General features: G+C 39.5%; 1 protein-coding gene and 1 pseudogene across 5 annotated transcripts in view; both read left to right on the plus strand.

Moving 5' to 3' along the window:
* Zc3h12b (zinc finger CCCH-type containing 12B) overlaps nt 1–21250 on the plus strand; it is a 200487-nt gene that overhangs the window by 162309 nt on the left and 16928 nt on the right. For 3 of the 5 annotated variants that reach the window (XM_051140943.1, XM_051140942.1, XM_051140941.1), the window contains 2 exons: nt 4147–4236; nt 4961–5728. In XM_051140943.1, the coding sequence (XP_050996900.1) occupies nt 5124–5728 (605 nt within the window). In that variant the 5' untranslated portion in view covers nt 4147–4236; nt 4961–5123. The remainder of the gene's footprint in view (nt 1–4146; nt 4237–4960; nt 5729–21250) is intronic. The other 2 variants (XM_051140945.1, XM_051140944.1) reach the window with 1 other exon arrangement.
* On the plus strand, nt 17152–18975 carry LOC127184597 (zinc finger MYND domain-containing protein 11-like; annotated as a pseudogene).

Here is a 21250-nt window from a genome sequence, read left to right on the forward strand (position 1 = left end):
GTTCTTCCTATCCTCACCTGTCTAGGGTAGCTCTTACATATGGATGTTTAATGTCCAAGAGACCCCTACTTCTAAACAACAGCCGGTCCTAATATAGTCAGGAAAGTGGTCAAAGGTCGATGTAGTGCACAGCAACTTCCTTTATCCATCTCGTCACTAGGGTTTACCCCCATGCCTGCTTTCTCTATGACCAAAACGAATATTACGGTAGAAAGTGCCCAGAAACCTAAAAAGTCTACCCATATTGGTCCTGCAAATACCTTGGTGTCCCTGGACCAATCCTAAATGCATATCAGCGACTAAATGACACTCTGCCTTGATGCTGTGGAGAGTTCTGATTGTGTATCCCTCCTGGGTCAAAGTCATGGCCACCATATGTAGCTTCAGCCATTGGACTCTTAGACTTTCTCACTTTGCCTTTCATTAACTGCTCTAAGGTGAATTATCACAGCCACCCTTTATCTCTCCCATTCCTCTCTCTCTGCCATTGTAGACCGTTTTAACTCCTCAGAGTCATGCCTTATGGGCACACTGGATCCCTCAGACTGTAATAATACTTTGACTCTGAGCATTGCTGTCTGGAGCCATTTTTTTCAAGTGCTTAACAGAGGCAGGTCAGCGAACTTACGACCTTGGCTTGCAAACTCTCACACAGCCTCGAGGACTTGACAAGATACTTGTGTTGGCTAACTTCCTAGATAAGAAAGTTATTTATTAGTTCCAGGTGTGGATGTGAGCTTGATGTACTTCTTTAGCCTTGAGATGAAAGAAGTCTGAGCATATAGATAACTAAAGTAAATGGTAGCTTTTGTTTCTGTTCCAAGAATCTTCTGGATCACACGGATGAACACTGTACAAAAGCTCTGAGAGAAATAAACTCAGAGCATGCATATATATATATATATATGTATGTATATATATATATATATATATATATATATGGAAATTTTTACTATACAAATAATAAAAAATAAAGGCCTCTGTAGACAAGAACTCTGAATAGATTCTGAAAGGAAAAATGTGACTTGACCAATTATCAGGAATAGACCAAGCAGAGATTGTGGTACCCTGTACTAATGCTGAAATTGCCTCATTATTGGTAGAAAATAAACATCAGCAAAGAGCTTGAAGTAATTTTGGGGGAGGAGATTAACAACAAATATCCCTAAAGCAAAAGACTTCAGTTTATAAAAAGAACTAATTGGATTCTCCCTCATATAGCAAAAGGGACACCAATTTCTGGAGCCCCCAAATTCTATACTGATGCAAATAAATCAACAAAGGAAGGTTATAGGTCTGAAAAATAAGTGAATTGGCTCAAATCTCTTATGATTCAGTTCAAAAATCAGAGTTTTATGCCATTCTTATGGTATTATTAGATTTTCCTGCATCTCTTAATATAGCTATTGATTCTCAATATGCAGAAAGAGTTGTTTTACATATTGAAACTGTTGAACTTATCTCAGATAATTCAAAATTCAATTAGTTATTTATTCAACTACAACAAGTAATCAGAAAGAAAAATAATCCATCCTGTATAATACTTATCAGATCCCATATAGGTCATCAAGGCCTTCTAGCACAAGGTAATAATGAAATTGCTCAGCTGTTACTAGTAAATGTGCTAGAAGCCTCAGAATTTTATAATAAGCACCATATTAACAGCAAAATATTTAAATAAAAAATTTTCTATTACTTGGAATCAAGGAAATTATAAGGAAATGTAGGGTTGGTGAACACCTTTTCTCAGTCTGGAGGCTGTTGCTTTGTTCTGTTGACAGTATCTTCTGCCTTACAGAAGCTTCTCAGCCTCATGAGGTCCCATTTATTAATCGTTGACCTTAGAGCCTGAGTTATTGGTGTTCTGTTTAGGAAGTTGTCTTCCATGGCAGTGAGTTCAAGGCCCTTCCCCTCTTTTTCTTCTTCTTTTGATGTGTCTGATTTATGTTGAGGCGTTTAATCCACTTGGACTTTAGTTTTGTACAGGGTGATAAATATGGATATATTTGCATTTTTTCTACAAGTAGATATCCAGACATCCAGCAGCATTTATGGAAAATGGTGTCTTTTTCCATTGTATGGATTTGGCTTCTTTATCAAAAATCAAATGACCATAAGTGTGTGGGTTTATTTCTGGATCTTCATTTCGATTCCATTGATCAATCAGCCTATTTCTATGATAGTTCCATGACGTTTATATTACTGTACAGTCGTTTTAGTACAGCTTGTTATCAGGGATGGAGATTTCTCTTGAAGATTTTTTTATTGTTCAGGATTGTTTTAGCTATTCTGGGTTGTTTTTCCATATGAAGTTGAGAGTTGTTCTTTCAAGGTGTGTAAATAATTGTGTGGGTATTTTGATGGGAATTGCATTGAATCTATAGATTGCTTTTGGTAAGATGGCCATTTTTCCTATGTTGATTCTCTTGATCCACAACCATGGGAGATTTTTCCATCTTCTGAAATCTTTAGTTTCTTTCTTCAGAGTCTTGAAGTGTTTTTTTTTTTTCATACAAGTCTTTCACTTGCTTGGTTAGAGTTACACTAAGATACTTTATTTATTTGTGGCTATTGTGAAAGGTGTAATTTCCCTAATTTCTTTCTCAGCCACTTTGTCATTTGTATACAGCAGGGCTACTGATTTTTTTAAAGTTGACTTTGTATCCAGCCCCTTTGCTGAAGGTTGTAGGAGTTCATTGGTAGAACTCCTACCAAGGAGTTGGTGGCCACTTACATATACTATCATATTATCTGCAAATAGTGATCATTTGACTTCTTCATTTCCAAATTGTATCCCCTTGATCTCCTTTAGTTGTCTTGTTGCTGTAGCTAGGATTTCAAGTACTATATTAAAGAGATATGGAGAGAGTAGATAGCCTTGTCTTGTACCTAATTTCACTGGAATTGACTTAACTTTCTCTCCATTTAGCTTGATGTTGGCTATTGTCTTGCTGTATATTGGCTTTACTATGTTTAGGTATGTACCTTGTATCCTTGTTCTCTCCAAGACTTTAAACATGAATGGGTGTTGGATTTTATCAAATGATTTTTCAGCACCTAAGGAGATGATCATGTGTTTTTTTTTTCTTTTCAGTTGGTTTATATGATTGATTTCAGTATATTGAACCACCTCTGCATGCCATGTCATTTCTGTATGAATGTTTCCAAATATGAATCCCAAAGTAAAAATAGTCATAATACTGTTAGAACTATGTGTGACTTTTCTTCTTGCTTTCACAAATAAAATTGACGTGATTTACAAATTTCTGGTATATTGGTTACATAGATAACCTTGTTTTATAGTAGGGAGCACAGCTGATGCCTGAAAATATTTCCCATGCTCACGGCCCTTATAGCCTTTCTCCACTTTTCTTACAAATAAACAATATGTAAAAATACTTAAAGAAAAAGCGACCATGAATTTGAAAGAGAGCAAGTTCGGGTACAGGTCAGGGTTCAAAAAAGAAAAGGGATGGAGAAAATGATGTAATTATAATCTCAAAAAATAAAAAGATTAAAATAAATAAATAGGAGAGCATGATTGTATATGCCTTTATTTCCAGAGCTGGGCAGGAAGAGGCTTCTAGACTTCTATGATTTCAAGGCCATCTTGGTCCACATAGTAAGTTCAAGGCTAGGCAAGTTACATGGGTAAGAACCTTCTCAAAACATGAAATAAACCTGTAAAAAAAAAACGCTCTGAAATTGATGTAGTAACTTACATTTATAATTCTACCACTCAGGAGGCTGAGCCAGGAGGATTTCTGTGAGTTCAAGGCCAGCCTGAGCTACAGTATGAGACACTGTCCCAATGAAAAACCTTGTACAGAGTGGAATCTGCTGCTTCCTTTATGTATCTTGAGAAGTTACTGCATTATATTTTCATTTTTAAGCATTTTTATCACTTTTTTTATGTAAGTCTTACAATTATTCTGTGAGATATTAATGAATATCTTCACTTCACACAATAAGAAAAAATTCAAATTCCAAAAGAAGAAAAAAAATAGAACTAAAAACTGTCAGGACAAGTGAAATGTGTACAAGAGAAGGTAAAATAAAATTATATCTAATTCTCTTCTGTAATTAAGAGTTTAATGTTTATCAAACAAGTTAAGTTGATTATTTTTTCCTTTTTCTAATTTACAGGGTCTCCCTCTGTTGCCTATGGGGAGGGATATCTCTCCCAAGGCTCAAGGGAACCTTCTGTCTTGGCCTCCTGAATTAGTACAACTTGAGGTATGCAACACTAGGCACAGCTGGTTTGCTCCTTTTGCTTACCAATTAAAATAAGTAAAAGAGGTGGTAGGTATATTCAGTAATGTGTGTGCACACATATACATATGTTTTCTCACATCTAAAATATGCCTGTGTTATGTTTCATTTGCATAATACTTTAGTTGTCTAAAAGAAATTCTAGTCTTTATTCAGTTTCCCTAGAAGAGGAGATTTCTGGCATTTTGTAAAAAGTAATAATGAACATGAACGTCTCAGGGGTAGATTGTAGCGTTAACAAGATGGATCTGTTGGGGCATCTAGAAATACTTTCCTAGCAAAAAGAAAGAAAAAGAGTCCTGTTAACACCTCCCCTTCACACACACACACACACACACACACACACACACACACACACACATGCGTTCTCTCTCTCTCTCTCTCTCTCTCTCTCTCTCTCTCACACACACACACACACACACACACACACACACACACACACACACACACAGTGTCAGAATGCAATGCCTCTCAATTTTGTAATAATAACTTTAGCTGTGGCTTCAGGGGCTATAGCTTTATTGCCCCTACTGAAATGTGTTCTATAATTTTAGAATTAATAAGTCTTTATATCATTATAAACAGGAAAGTCAAAAGTGAGGGAAGCTGTCATTTCTCAGGGAAAACTGTGTGTCTATTTTCCCAGAAGTTTACTATATGTGATTATGCTATATGTGTTTATTTGTAGAGACTGCTCACATCTGAACCTACAAAAACAAACAGACAAACTCTTGCACCATTACTACCCCAGCATTTTACTCTAGAGGAATGCCACTGTACATGGATTCCAAGGATTCCAAGCAGGTTAAAAAGAAAAAGAGCTGATTAGATCTGAGTACCCAGTGACCGGGATGACGGCCACAGCTGCAGTGGAGACACCGAAAATGGAGAAGAGTGCTTCCAAGGAGGAGAAGCAGCAGCCAAAGCAGGAGGACAGCACACACCGAGGCGATGCTGAATCTGGAGAATGGATGAGCTCTGAGACTGACCCTCAACAAATGAGCTCTAAGAGTGGCCCCAACAGCTACCAGTCGGCAGATACTCAGCTGAAAAAGAAAGAGGTACCCTCCAAGCCACATCGCCAGCTCTGTCGGTCACCCTGCCTGGACAGGCCAAGCTTCTCCCAGAGCAGCAGTTTACAGGATGGGAAGCTAGACTTGGAAAAGGAATACCAAGCCAAGATGGACTTCGCGCTAAAGCTGGGCTATGCAGAAGAACAAATCCAATCAGTGCTTAATAAACTAGGCCCAGAGTCACTTATTAATGATGTATTGGCAGAACTTGTGAGACTTGGAAACAAAGGTGATTCAGAAGGTCAAGTCAACTTGAGCCTGTTATTGCCCCGTGGGGCTAGCTCCAGAGAGATTGCAAGCCCTGAATTGTCTCTTGAAGATGAAATAGACAATAGTAATAATTTAAGACCAGTTGTTATTGATGGAAGTAATGTGGCAATGAGGTAAGCCTTACGTGGTTTTTTCCTCTCCTTTGAAAACAGAAATTGTCTTTCATTGAAAAACATCTTAGGAAGTTCTTAGTTGTTGTCTATGTCTTGCATTCCTATAGGTGAACAGAGTCTAGAATTATCTTTACCTTTTCATTCTCCTTTGAAATTGCTACCAATTTGTCTTCAAGTATTTTTTATTAAACATTACATATTAATGATGCTTCAATGGAAAGAAAATATTTAGTGCCTATGTCCTGTCATTACAAGATTAATCATCCCCAAAAGCACTGCCTACTCAGTGCAAGCTGAAGTGCACTTAAGAACTTTCTGTAAATCCCAATAACTGATACACATCACTGGGGTCTTTCTTTCTGCCTTCTACACAAATGAGTGATCTGGACTTTTCTCCTCGCACTTGATTGAATCATTTCTTTTAGTCTCTTTAATGGTCTTATAAATTATGCTGGTTTCTATACCCACTACTTGTATTCACGTCATTTCCCAACCTAGAAATGACACTCTCCTTATCTTCACCCTTAAAGGTGAGCCACCTCCATAAAGACCTCTGTGGTTTTTCTAAACTCAGTGATTGTGGTAAGATAAATATTTGCTCCCCCAAAATGTTAATCTCTGATGCCTATAAATATACTTTGTATATTATTTAACTTAAGGAGTTTAAACTGGGGAATGTTACCTTGTATAAGTAAGGTTGTATGATTAAGATTGGCCAAGAGTTGTTGCTGAAGGAGTGCAACAGGATTGGGTATAATAGTAAAACATGCTAATCCAGGCTCAGAGGTGCACGCCTGTAATCCCAGCACTTGTGGAAGCAAAGGCAGGTGGATCTCTGTGAATTCTAGGCCAGCGTGGTGGTCTATAAAGAGAGTCCAGGACAGCCAACAATGCACAGAAAAACGCTGTCTTTAAAAATAAAAAACATAAACAAACAAACAAAAAAAACCAAAAGCAACAACAAAAAAGGCATGTTACAGAAACAAGAAATGGGCCACGAGCACAGGAATATGAGTAGAATCTAAAAGTTGAAATGTTTTAGGAAATCATCTGAAGCCTAAAGAAAGAAAGCAGCTTTGCCAAAACTTTGATTTTAGACTTCTGATCTCTTAACTATAAAATAATAATTAGAATACATTTCGTAATAACAACGATGGGAAAACAATACACTGAATTTTGGTGAGACTGAACTAGTGTCACCACTGAGAGTCAGTGTGCTGGTTTCTCAAAAAACTAAAAGTAGAACTATTATGTGGTCCAACTGTACTAGTCCTGGATATATAACCAAGAAGGCCACAGAGATACTTGTATATCCATATTTATCAGTGCACTATTCAGAAGAGCCAAGGCATACAACCAGTGTGAATGACCATAGACCAATTAATGGGTAAGGAAATTGTAGTATATACAGAAAAGTGTTTTGTTTGAAGAAATAAAAATTCTGACTTTTTTCTACTGTGTCTAATATAGATATAAAAGCATAAATATTATATATGACTCAGAAGTAGAAAAAGTTTGAGAGAGGAGAAACAGGTCTAAAATGAGGAAAAGGAAAAAAAAAAAGAAAGTACAAGAGAGTGTACTGAAATGAAAGAAAAAGTATCACGTATTTTCTCTTATATGCAGAACTTAAGTTTAAATATATAAATGTGTGTGTGATGTGGAGGGGTCATATCACAGCAAATGTGGAGGCTACTGGGAGGAAGGGAACCATTAAAAGGCAGAAAGAGGGAGGAGAATTTTATTAATATTTTATTCATATAATATAATAATTCATATAATAATTTACTCATATTACATCTCAATTCTTAGCCCATCCCTTGTATCTTCCCATTCCTCCTTCCCTCCCACTTTCCCCCTACTCCCCTCCCCTATGTTTGTGACTAAGGGGGACCTCCTCCCCTGTATATGCTCATAGGATATCAAGTCTCTTCTTGGTAACCTGCTATCCTTCCTCTGAGTGCCACCAGGCCTCCCCATCCAGGGAACGTGGTCAAATATGGGGCACCAGAGTTCGTGTGACAGTCAGACCTCACTCTCCACTCAACGGTGAAGAATGTCCTGTCCATCCACTAGATCTGGGTAGGGGTTCGAAGTTTACTGCACGTATTGTCCTTGGCTGGTGCCATAGTTTGAGCAGGACCCCTGGGCCCAGATCTGCCCATCATAATGTTCTACTTGTAGGTTTCTAGGACCCTCTGGATCCTCCTATTTCCCCATTCTCCCTTGCTTCTCTCACCAATAGGATTATTTTTCTCATTTAGATAACAAAGTACCTGACAAAAGGAGCTTAAGAAAAGAAGGCCTTGTTCTGGCACACAGTTTGGTGCTAGAGTCCAGCCTGTTACCCTTGGGAAAGTATGGAGGCAAAGGAGGAAACTGGTCACATGACAGTCACAGTCAGGAAGCAAAAGAAATTAATGCTGCTGTTCAGCTACATTTCTCCTTTTGTTCAGTCTGGGACTGTAGTTCATTTCGGGTGGGTCTTTCTTCATCAGTTAAGGTCTTTTTCCTGCATTTCAGCTATGTTGAAACATTCAGAGCCTCCTGTAGTAAGATAGCTGGGCTCAATAGTGGAGACATACTGCCCTGGCTGATACTGATTGTGTTCTTACACTGGTGTCTAGGCATCTGTATTTGGGAGGTTTATAAGTCTAGGTGCTGATTTCCGAGTTCGTCTTTGTTGGGTGGGTGTTTTGTTCCTTTGGATTTTTGGAGAGTGTGATGGCTGTGTGATGCCTGTCTTTCTGGACTCCTCAGCTGGTGTGTTCACAGGAAATGATTTCTGGTGTTGGGGATTAGGATACAGTGACAAGCAGAGGGAAGTTAAAGGGACTGGTCTGTGGGATCCACAGAAGCTGTGGGCAGCATGGAGGGAAGCTGTACTGGTGTTCTGTTGTAGTGCTAGGGATAAGACTAAGGGAACAAGACGGGCGTGGTGGCGCAGGCCTTAGATCCCAGCACTTGGGAGGCAGAGTCAGGTGGAACGCTGCGAGTTCGAGGCCAGCCTGGTCTATAAAGTGAGTCTAGGACAGCCAGAGCTACACAGAGAAACCTTGTCTCAAAAAAAAAAAAAAAAAAAAAAAAAAAAAAAAAGACTAAGGGAACAGAGAAAGAGGCTTTGTCAATTTGTCTTTCTCTCACTCTTATCCCCTTTCTCTTTTAACTTCTTAATTATAGCCTTCCAGAGAATTAACAATCTATAAAATCTGCCATCCCTAACAGTGTTCCAGTTTCCCCTCCTACCTGCTTCACTCACCTTGACTTTTTCCCTTATCCTTATCCATACTCTATCATATTCCTAATCTTATTAACCAAAGTATTATTAAAATCCATTATACACTTAGTTGTTTATCCTTCCACAGTTATTGAAACCAGAGGAGACACTGTTATTAACTGACTACTGTGACAGTTGAATAATGGTAATATCAAAAAGCTATGATTGTTTTTCCAGTTAAAATCTTACTCAGGGTATAACGCAGAGCTAACAGTAGACATCCTGAGCCCCTGGACTGTGAAAAATGAATATCAACACTTCTCAAACTAGTTTGTTAAATAGAAAAGAGGAAAACATTACCAAACTCCTTTTTTGCAACTGTTATTAGCCTGATAACAAGATAAGACAAATTATATATATATATGATTGTAGATGCAAAATTTCTCAACAGAATACTTGCCAACCAAATAAAAAGCACATGGAAATGATCATTCACCATGATAGGGGTGGCTTTGTTCCAGAAATGCACTGTTGATTCAACATATATAAATAAATAAATGTTATAAATTGCATAAATGGCCTTAAGGTCAAAAATCACATGCCGTCTCAGTGGACTCAGAAATATCTTTAGAAACATTCCAGTATTACTTCACAATAAAAGTTCTGGAAAATCTTGGAAAAGAAGGAACATATCACAACATAATAAAGTCTGTAAAAGTTCAAATTACAGTTAACATTGTATTAAACAACACAAGGTTGTCTACCTTCTCCACTGATATTTAAATATAGTACTAAAAGACTTAGTACAATAAGAGAAACAAATAAAATGAATATAATTACAAAAATAAATCGAAGTTGTCTTGTATTTCAGTTGATATGGTTTTATATATAAGAGACCATAGAAACTTAATGGAAAACTTTTAGAACAGAGAAACACTTTCAGCAAAATAGCAGGATACAAAATAAATACAAAAAATTAGTAGCTTTCCTACATACTAATGGCAATCATACTAAAAAAGAAATCAGGCATACAATTCCAGTAACAATAAACTCAGAAAGTATTTTATAATGAATTCACCCAAGAAACCAAAAGCTCTCGTGGTAGTTTCAATGAAAATGCCTAATGATGGCTCAGTATTTGAATGCCTGGTTCTAGTTGGAGATGCTGTTTGGGGAGGTTTGGGAGGTACAGCCTTGTTGAAAAACTGTCATTGGAAGTGGCCTTTGAGAGTTTAAAGACACATGGCATTTCCAGTTGTTTTCTCTGCTTTGTGTTTGCAGTTCAAGATAGAAGCTCTTCAAGAACCGTGAAAAAGGAGGCAGGAGGCAGGGAGATAGAGGGAATATTGGATGCAAAGAGAACAAGGTCATCTAAAACAACTGAGAAAAGCTCATATGAACTCACAGAGACTGAAGTAGCAAGCACAGGGTCGACAATGCTCTGCCCCAGGTCCTCTGCACATACACAATAGCTTTCAGTTTAGTACATTTATGAGACTCCTGAATGTGTGAATGAGTGGGTTTCTGATTCTTGTGCCAGCTCTTTGGCCTCTTTTATTTTTATTTTGTCTTGTCTTATCCAACTTAGATATGATGGTTTTTGTTTTATCTTATATTTTATTTTGTAATGTATTGTTGTCTCTTAGAAGCCTGTTCTTTGCTAATGAGAGACAAAAAGGGAGTAGATCTGGATGGGAGAGGACTTGGGGAGGAACTGGGGGGATCCTAGGGAGGGGAGACTATTAGAGTTATATTGTATAGGGAAATATTCTACGCTTAATAAGAGGGAAACACTTTTAAAATCATTAAAATGTTTGTATTTATACTTAGAATCATTTCTATATTAACCCATTTATATGCATAGCCACACACACCAGTCAATGGTAGCACATACCTTTAATCATAGCACTCAGATCTCTGAGTTTGAGGCCAGCCTGGTCTACACAATGAGTCCCTTGATAGCCAGCCTGGTCTACAGCATGAGTTTCAAGATACTGGGGATACACAGAGAATTCTTGTCTTGAAAAACCCAAACAAAACCAAATACCACAAACATGAAAGGGCTTTTTTGTCTAAAGAAAGGGCAATTGTCCAATTAGAGAAAAGTATCCTGAAGTAGGAACAATCATCTCTTAAAGTTACTTTATATCAGCCAGGCATGGTGGCGCACGCCTTTAATCCCAGCACTAAGGAGGCAGAGGCAGGCAGATCACTGTAAGTTCGAGGCTAGCCTGGTCTACAAAGTGAGTCCAGGACAGCCAGGGCTACACAGAGAAACAGTCTTGAAAAAACAACAAAAAAGTTGCTTTATAACCTGAATCAATAGAGTCCATGTTGTAGAACCATGATAAGAATTTAGGAGATAACATTTTGACCAGAACTGTATGATTATATAAGACTTGTCCTTAAAAGTAGATTTTAAAACTTTAATTTAAAAACTCATGTTTGTTGTTCTAGCTATTACCATTATTATCATTGTTATTATTTTAAATTTTAGTTTTACTATGAACAAAATTAAAATCGTTCCAAGTTAACAATTTTAGTTTTCCGGGACATTTACTAAAACATAATCAAATATAAAAGATAGTCTATGTTTTTATAATTATACATAGGACCTAATTTAATAAACCAAGATTTTGAACACTTTTTTAAAAAGACATGATCCAGGTATGGTGTCATAGGCCTTTGACAGCACTCAGGGAAACTAACCTGGTCTACAAAGTGAGTCCAGGACAGTCAAAGCTATACAGGGAAACCTTGTTTCAAAAAAACAAACAAAAGACATGAGCCTATGTGGCTTGGGTGGGGTGGAAGACAGCCAGAGTGGCAGCACTATGACAAACAAGTGTGTGGTGGAAGACGAAAGACAGAGAAGCAAGTGCTTTGTGCACTATGAAGAGAGGCAGAACTGGAGACGAGATGCTACAGTGATAAAGAGAGGCCTGCATTGCTACCTGAGGCATCTTGGTGTCCAAGGGCTCTGCTGAGCTGGCTGTGCCCCTCACTGACCACCCCATGGTAGCAATAGCAGTGACATAGATGTGAGAGAGCTCCCCACCCTGCCCCCACCTGGAGAGTGCAGGGGAGCTGGCCCCAGGGGCATAAATGCAGGAGAGCTGATGGGCTGACCTACTCAGTACCACCCAGACCCAGATTTCAGGGCTTTGAGCTTGTCCACTCCAACATCTACTCGACCTATGAGGTCCTGGAGCACAGGAAGGGGCAAGTCTTGCAGAAGCAAAACTGCAGGATCTCCAGGACACAGAGCAACAGCAAGTGACTGAGGAGTTTTGGTGATAGTCCAGTATTAATGGCGTAGCAGAAGCCAGAGACCTTTAACCAAACCAATAACTCGTTGCAATGAAGATTTGCATGTAAAGCTGTGAGGAGAAAAGGGTGAACTGTGTGACACGCTGTAGTTTCCATGACGAAATGTGTTTTGCTTTGTTTTTTATTTCTGTGTGGGAGAAGGTTACAAAGTTGGAGGGGGGATATGAAAGGACTATAAATGAGTGGGGTTGGGATTCACCATGTGAACTTTTTTTAAAAAAATCAATAAAAATTAAGAAAAAAAAATGAGCTCTCAGCTTGCTGCACCAGCATGAATGTTTTGGTGTAGCCAGGCTTCCTCACTGTGTTGGTGATAGACACTTAGCTATCTCAAACAATAATCTAAACAAACTCTTTCCTTTATAACTTGCCTTAGCCATAGTGTTTTCACAGCAATATAAAGGTAATTCATACATACCTCTAGGACGAAAACTTTAAAATGCTAAAGAAAAAATCAAGGAAGACACTAGAAGGAAAAAGACACCCTATAGTCACCCTACCAAAATAATCTACAGAGCCAATGCAGTATTATTCAAAAAATCCCAGTGCCATTCTTCACAGAAAAAGAAAAAAAAGTCTTGAAATTTATTGTCTAGTTAGGGTTCCTATTTCTGTGATAAAAGAGTAAGTTGGAGAGCAAAGGTATCATCATCAAAGGCAGTCAGGGCAGGAACCTGGAGGCAAGAACTGATGGGGAGGCCATGGAGGGCCTGTGTACTGGCTTGTTCTATATGACTTCTACAGCCTGCTTTTTTACAGAACCCAGGGCAGCCAGTCCAAGGGCAGCTCAACCCACAATATACCAGACAACTTCACATCAGTAACTATTTTCTTTTAAAAAGCCCTACAGACTTGTCTAAAGCCAGATATTATGGAGGCATTTTTCTCAATTGAGTTTCCCTCCTCTTAGATGACTATGTGTCAAGTTGACATAGAACTAACCAGCACATTTATTTAGAAGCAAAAAGACCCTGGCTAGTCAAAGCAATCCTGAGCAAAGATAATACTGCTAGATTTATCAGTACGGTTGATTTCAAGTTATACTACAGGGCCATAGTAATAAAAACAGTATGGGACTGGCAAAAAATCATATAGTTCAATATAATAAAATATAAGACCCAGATTTAAGGCTATACAATTATGGCTACCTTATTTTTCACAAAGATGCCAAGAATATACATTGGAGAAAAGATATCTACATTAAGACACCTACAACAAATGGTGCTGAAAAACTAGATATCATCATGTACAAGAAGGTTCGTATCTCACCCTTGACAAAATTCCAAATGATCATAAGACCTAATAATGCTCTAAAACCCCTAAAGAAAAAAAACTATTGAGTGCCCAAAGGACTACCTACACATACATGTTCATTGCTGTTTTTTCACAGTAGCTAGGGAATATAATCAACTTATGCAGTAGTTGCAATTCTGTTGTTCTACATACATTTATAAAAGAAAGAATCCATTTGGGCTTACAGTTCCAGAGGGAGCTGGAGAGGAAGAACTACTAAACAATCTGGAATTTATGGCAAGTTTGCTTGCTCATCACCCAGAATCACCAGCCCAGGTAACAACCAGGTAACCAGGTGGGAAGCAAGGGGAGGACAGCAATACATCATTTTGACCAGCTAAACACAGGAAGAAGCGATTTTGTTCTGAGCACAGTATAACCAGGTGGCTAAAACGAATTGGCTAGAATTTAGAGTAGGAAAGCTCTTGAGGGCTTTCCAACTCTCTGGGAGTAAGGAACATATCAGGACATTGTAGCCTTAACTTGAATAGAGCATCATTTATCTTTAACTCAAGCAGAACATGAATTTGTCATCTGTTGTTTTATTCTAAGCAAAAAGCATTGAACCATCCTGGTTTCAGGCACGTAGGGCCTGAGAACTCGAACCTAATTTCATCTTATAATCAAAATGGAGACTTGGAGTCAAAATGGTTTCTGATATGCTAAGAGCTGGTGTTAACAGGAGCTACAGTTATGCTAGGAACTAAAGTAGGTCTCAATGGAGGGGCTCTAGAGTTTAAGCAGGTTAAGCAGGTTATCACATACTGAGATAAACAAAATTCTCAACAGAGGAATAGCGAATGGCTGAGAAACACTTAAAGAAATGCTCAATGTCCCTAGTCATAAGGGAAATGCAAATTAAAATGACTCTGAGATTCCATCTTACACCTATAAGATCAAAAATTCAAGTGACAGCACATGCTGGTGAGGTTGTGGAGAAAGGGGAACACTCCTCCATTGCTGGTGGGTGAGGGTGCAAATGTGTACAGCCACTTGCAACCAATTTGACAGTTTCTCAGAAAATTGGGAATAGATCTACCTCAAGACCCAGTTATACCACTCCCGGGCATATACCCAAAGGACATTCTACCATACCACAAGGACACTTGCTCAACTATGCTTATAGCGACTTTATTCATAATAGCTGGAAACTGGAAACAACCTAGATGTCCCTCAAATAAGGAATGGTTAAATAACATGTGGTACATTTACACAATGGAATAGTAATCATTTGTTAAATATTAACATCATGAAATTGCAGGCAAGTGGATGGAACTAGAAAAAAAAATCATTCTGAGTAAGGTAACCCAGACAGTCATCATATGGACTCACTTATAAGTGGGTATTAGATCTAAAGTGAAAGATAACCATGCTACAGTCCACAGACCCAAAGAAGATAAGTAACAAGGAGGGCTCAAGTGAGGAATACATGAATCTTCCTGGGAAGCAAAAATAGAATAGATATCATGGGTGGACTGGGGAATATGGTGATGGGAAAAGGAAGCATCAGGTGGAAGGAAGATGAAAGGAGAGAGTATTGGGAGAGACAACTGTAAGTTGGGGTGGTATCTTGGGGACAAGCTAGAATTCTAGTGCAAGACTCCTAGTAATAGTGGATATGGGACTTGTAACCAGGCAATACTCCCAGTTGAGGTATTGTGATACCAACCGAGCCACAAAACCTTTGACAGATGTAGAGACTCACAACCCAACATTAGGAAGAACTGCTGAAGAAGAGGAGGAAGAGCCAGAGGGGGTTCAATGGCACCACAGGAAAATCCACAGAATCAACTAACCTGGCCTCACAGGGCCTCTTAGGGGCTCACAATGACTGAGCCAACAACTAGGGATCCTGCATAGGTCTGCCTAGGCCCTCTTGATATGGTTATGCATATTGGTCTTCTTGTGGGACTCCTAACAGTGGGAGCAGGAATGTCTCTGACTCCTTTGCCTGGTTATGGGACCCTTTTCTTCCTAGTGGGTTGCCTTGCCAGTCTTAATATGAGGGAAGGTGCCTTATCTTATTGCAATTGAATATATTTGGTTGATATCCATGGGAGGCCTGCCCTATTCTGAAGAGAAATGGAGAAGTGGATGGGGGACAGGTAGGGTGGAGGGACTGAGAGAAAAGGAGGGAAGGGAAACTGGGGTTGGGATGTAATATATGAGACAAAAATGAATTAAAAATTAACAATAACACCCACAAAGAGCAGATGGCAAGAGATTATCATAATCTCAAATAATTATAATAAATCAATCAATCTCCACATTATGTCCAATTGTGGCTGTCTATGACGGTGTCTATTTTCTGGAAGGAGACGAATCTATGATGAGGAGGGTAGCTCCAGTAAACTGAGGGTATAAGGATAAGATTTAAAATATAGTAAAGTAGTTATGCCGTTCTAACAAAGTGGCAGTACAATGTAGAGATTAATGGATGCTGTGCACTCCAGCTCCGACAGACACATCTACATCACAGATCCTGAGTCTGTGGCGTACACAACACCACAGAAAAGGAGGCAAAAAGATTCTGAGAGCTCGAAGACCAGAAGTCTACTGAGAAACAGTGTCTCCTAGAAATGGCTGCTTTAAAAGGCCAGAGCAAGAGCAGTATTAGCAGATACATTAACATGGAATTGGGAAAATTTTGAGGTTCCTCGTTTAAACAAATAATTCCTGGTAACTATTAATTGCTGGAAGAATATGTACTAGCCTGTCTCAGAGATGAACTGTTAAATGCAGAGGGGTCAGCCTTGAAACCATGTACACACAAACAACAAAAACAGACTCAGCAGGTTAAATATATATATGTAACAAAGATAATAATGGAAAAATGTATCAACATTAGAGTGAGAGTTCAAGGGAGAATAGCTGGGAGGGACTGAACAGAGGAGAAGGAGGCAGGAAGTGATGCAATTCTATTTCAGTAAAAAAATATTTTGTAAACTGAAAAAGTAAATAAAAATTTAAAATCTACTGTATAAAACTGGGAAAATCTAAAGGAGGGGATAAATTTCTTAATATATATGGCTTAACAACAATAAGTCAAGATAAAATAGACCATTTAAATGACATCCTATATATCTTATGACATCCAATATAGTACAATCACTAATTCACAGTCCACCAACTAAAATAAAAGCCCAGGATCTAATGGATTAAGAGCATAATTTTACCATACCTTCAAAGAATTAACACAATACTCCATAAATTACTCCACTAAACAGAAAATTAAAAAACACTTTCCGAGGCCGCGAGCTGCCGGGTCGGCCGCCGCACCAAGTGAACCACCGTTTGGTGGTGGTGGTGGTGGTGGCGGCGGCGCTGAAGGGGGGGCGGGGGGAGCGGGATGCCAACTCTTCCTCCCACCTCCCCAACCCCACCACCACCACCATCACCACCACTGGTGTCCTCTGCAGCCCCGCAGGCCCTGCGCCGCTGACCTGAGGAAGACGCGATCTTTGGGAGAAGTGAGGCCACAGGGACAAACTACTACATAGAGAACTGAGATAGGCAGGCAGAAAGATCTAAGGCTTCCTAGAGCTGAAGCCCATGAGCAGGACTCTGGCTGGGAAGAAAAGCCAAACTAAAGAAGTAAACAGGTCATGGCACGTTTAACAAAAAGACGACAGGCGGACACAAAAGCTATCCAGCATCTTTGGGCAGCCATTGAAATTATAAGGAATCAGAAGCAGATTGCCCACATTGACCGTATTACAAAGTATATGTCCCGAGTCCACGGTATGCATCCCAAAGAGACCACCTGGCAGCTGAGCTTAGCTGTGAAAGATGGTCTTATTGTCGAAACGCTAACAGTGGGCTGCAAAGGCTCAAAAGCTGGTATTGAGCAGGAAGGATATTGGTTACCAGGAGATGAAATTGACTGGGAAACAGAAATTCATGACTGGTATTGTTTTGAATGCCATTTGCCTGGAGAGATGTTGATATGTGACCTGTGTTTTCGTGTGTATCACTCCAAGTGTTTGTCTGATGAGTTCAGGCTTAGAGACAGCAGTAGTCACTAGCAGTGCCCAGTTTGCAGGAGCATTAAGAAGCAGCATTCTAACAAACAGGAGATGGGCACCTACCTGAGGTTCAGCGTCTCCCGCATGAAGGAACAGGCTATAGACCTTAATAAGAAAGGAAAGGACAGCAAGCACCCGATGTACCGTAGGCTAGTGCACTCAGCTGTGGACGTCCCTAGCATACAGGAGAAGGTGAATGAGGGCAAGTACCAGAGTTAGGAGGAATTCAAGGCTGATGCACAGCTGCTTCTCCTCAACACAGTGATCTTCTATGGAGCAGACAGTGAGCAAGCAGACATTGCAAGGATGGTATATAAAGACGCGTGTCATGAGCTGGATGAGCTGCAGCTTTGCCAGAACTGCTTCTATCTATCAAACGCACAGCCCGACAACTGGTTCTGCTATCCTTGCGTACCTAATCACGAACTGGTTTGGGCTAAAATGAAAGGTTTTGGATTTCGGTCAGCTAAAGTCACGCAGAAAAAAAGACAATCAATTTGATGTTCATTTCTTTGGCCATCACCACTAGAGGGCTTCCGAGAACATTCAGGACATCACAGTCAGTGTTCACTGGCGGCAGGTGAAGCACAGCATGGGCTGGAAAAAGGCCTGTGACGAGCTGGAGCTGCATCTGCGGTTCCTCCGTGAAGGAAGGTTCTGGAAGTCTAAGAACGAGGACCAAGGTGAGGAGGAGACAGAGTCCAATATCTCCTCCAACAGTAATGAGCAGCTGAAGGTCACTCAAGAACCAAGAGCAAAGAAAGGACGACATAATCAGAGTGTGGAGCCCAAAAAGGACGAACCAGAGCCAGAAACGGAAGCAGTAAGTTCCAGCCAGGAAATCCCCACAATGCCTCAGCCAATGGAGAAAGTGTCAGTGTCAACCCAGACCAAGAAGTTAAGTGCCTCTTCCCTAAGAATGCTGCATCAAAGCACCCAGACAACTAGCGATGGCGTCTGTCAGAGCATGTGCCACGACAAATACACCAAAATTTTTAATGACTTTAAAGACAGGATGAAGTCGGACCAAAAGCGTGAAACAGAGAGAGTGGTCTGGGAAGCACTGGAAAAGTTGAGTTCTGAAATGGAAGAAGAAAAAAGACAAGCTGTAAATAAAGCTGCAGCCAACATGCAGGGTGAGATGGACAGAAAGTGTAAGCAGGTGAAGCAAAAGTGTAAGGAAGAATTTGTAAAGATCAAGAAGGTAGCGACGCAGCACAAGCAACTCATTTCTCAGACCAAGAAGCAGCAGTGGTGCTACAACTGTGAGAAGGAGGCCATGTACCACTGCTGCTGGAACACGTCCTACTTCTCCATCAAGTGCCTGCAGGAGCACTGGCACACAGAGCACAAGCGCACCTGCCGCCGGAAGAGATGAGCCTGCGCCACCTCACATAGAGTGGTTTTTGTTCCCAAAAAGCCAAAATTGTTTAGAATTTGCTTCCCATTTTGCACCAGTCTTTAAACACTTTTCGTGGTGAAATTTTGCACAGTAGTTTGAATCTTTTGTTAGTGCTCCTCCGGCATTTTTCGGGGGCTGAAGTAACACCAATGGAGGGCGTTACTCTAAATAAACTCTAATTGAGGATTTGTTGCATTTTCAGCAAATTTTAAAATGTTTTTAGGTTTTACAGAGATTTTTAACCTTTAAACAATAGATCTTAAAAAAACAAAAACAAAAACAAACAAACAAACAAAAACAACAACAGGTGAATACGAGTTGAGTCTAGCAAAGACAGAAGAGAGCAACAGATGCTTCAAAGGAGAAACTACTACCTGGCGACCTTGCTGAGCTGGCGTGCTGCAGCTGGCTCACTGTTGACAGGCGCTGCCTGTGGCCATGATTGAATATAGGGAACAGGGTTGACACAACAGGGCTAGCCCTGCATATTTTTTTCTTAAATATTTCCCAATTGTGTTTTCATTATTTCTTTTCAATATATAACTTTTATAACAAATTATTAGCTTTGATCTTGTAGTTTAAAATTGCAGGGAAACTGGGGTAATCTTTTACTGAGCTGGACCTTAGAGAAAAAAATGAATATTTAAATTTTAAAGTTTACACATTTCATCTTTGTTCTGACATGAGTGCTTGTAACAAAATCATTAGAAAAAAAAATCAAAAGCCAAAAACTACCTGTACTCAGAACGTGGAATTACAGCTGAGGCCCACGAGTTTCTTAACTCAGGCCCTCCCTCCCCCATGCCACCTGAACCTCCCCTGTATCTCCTTGCATGAAGTTACTACTCAGAGAGACAGCACTTATGTGTCACAGCAGCCACTGTGTTGTAGGAAAGGGGCATTGCTAGTAACGAACTCCATCACAGTACACAGTGAATAATGCATGTTACTTTTCTTGTATTAAAGATATGTGATTTGTACAAAGTCTGTATTTTGCAGGATGTCTGGTTAAGAAGAATCACTGGTAGGAATGGATCGACAGTTGAATAACGTTTTTTATACATAGATATATAAAAGACAACCAGGAAAGTTAAATTTCTTCAAAACTATCTCACAATTTGTTTTTTTTTCTCCAACACTGATTATAGACCAAATCAAATTCCCACTTTATCCTTTAGTTTTTTTTTTTTTGTTTTGTTTTGTTTTTTTTTTTTGAGGTTAGAGAGATAATTTGTAGATATTTATTTAGACCTTTGATATTTATTAAAGCAGTTACTTACAACAGAAGTGAAAGAGTCGGGAGAAAAGCCTTTAAGACAGTTTTCTCTGGTCCATCAGGGTCACTCTAAAGATGAAAGTAAGGAGTTGTCTGTGACTTCTCCACCTGGCACCGATGCTACTGCAGACGGTGGTAACTGCTGCCAAACAGGGCTCACTCTTTTGTACAGACCACCAGTAGCCATCAACTCCTCCAGGTTATGCAGGAAGTGCAATAGCTCGGCACCACCGCTCCCTCCTCACTGCCACGTAACTGTCATTGCTGCTGCACTGCCCTAGCAAGGACACTTGACAGTCTTTGGTTGTTTTCAGGTTTTCAGACTTTGATCCACCCCTGTGAAAGCAAGTTATTGTGGGAATATTTTGGGTGTAAAATCATTCCAGAGTATGTACTGTTTACCTAATAGCTGCATGAAAGTGAGGTTCCTGTTACTTTGGCTTCTTGTCTCTGTCGACACGGCTGCACATTTCCAAGTTACTACAGTGTGAAAACTGTGTGTGTTAAAAAAAAAAAAAATTAAAAAAAGAGATTGTGGCTGTGGCCTGGTTTTTTTTTAAAAGTTTTAGGTCGAATTCCAATTGATTGTCTCAGGAATCCTTAAAAATTTCTGCAATCATGAAGCTACATCAAAGTGTTTAGCTTAGCCACTCTGCATATTGTAAGTACCCATCGTGGCTGTCCAGTTCTATGATGCATTCTGTCATTTTGTAAGCTGCTCTGACTAGCAATATATAGATTTCATTTACTGTGTTAACATTGGTTAATAAATGTATTTTTTAAAAAACAAAAAGAAACACTTTCCAATTTAATGGAGCCATCATCATCCAGATACCAAAACCAAAGAAAGACTCAAACACAAAAATGAAAATTATAAGCCATTTCTGATGAAAAATGGGCTGGAGAGATGGCTCAGAGGTTAAGAGCACTGACTGCTCTTCCAGAGGTCCTGAGTTCAATTCCCAGCAACCACATGGTG

The sequence above is a fragment of the Acomys russatus genome, chromosome X (genome assembly GCF_903995435.1).
Source record: "Acomys russatus chromosome X, mAcoRus1.1, whole genome shotgun sequence".
In the NCBI taxonomy this organism is placed as follows: Eukaryota; Metazoa; Chordata; class Mammalia; order Rodentia; family Muridae; genus Acomys; species Acomys russatus.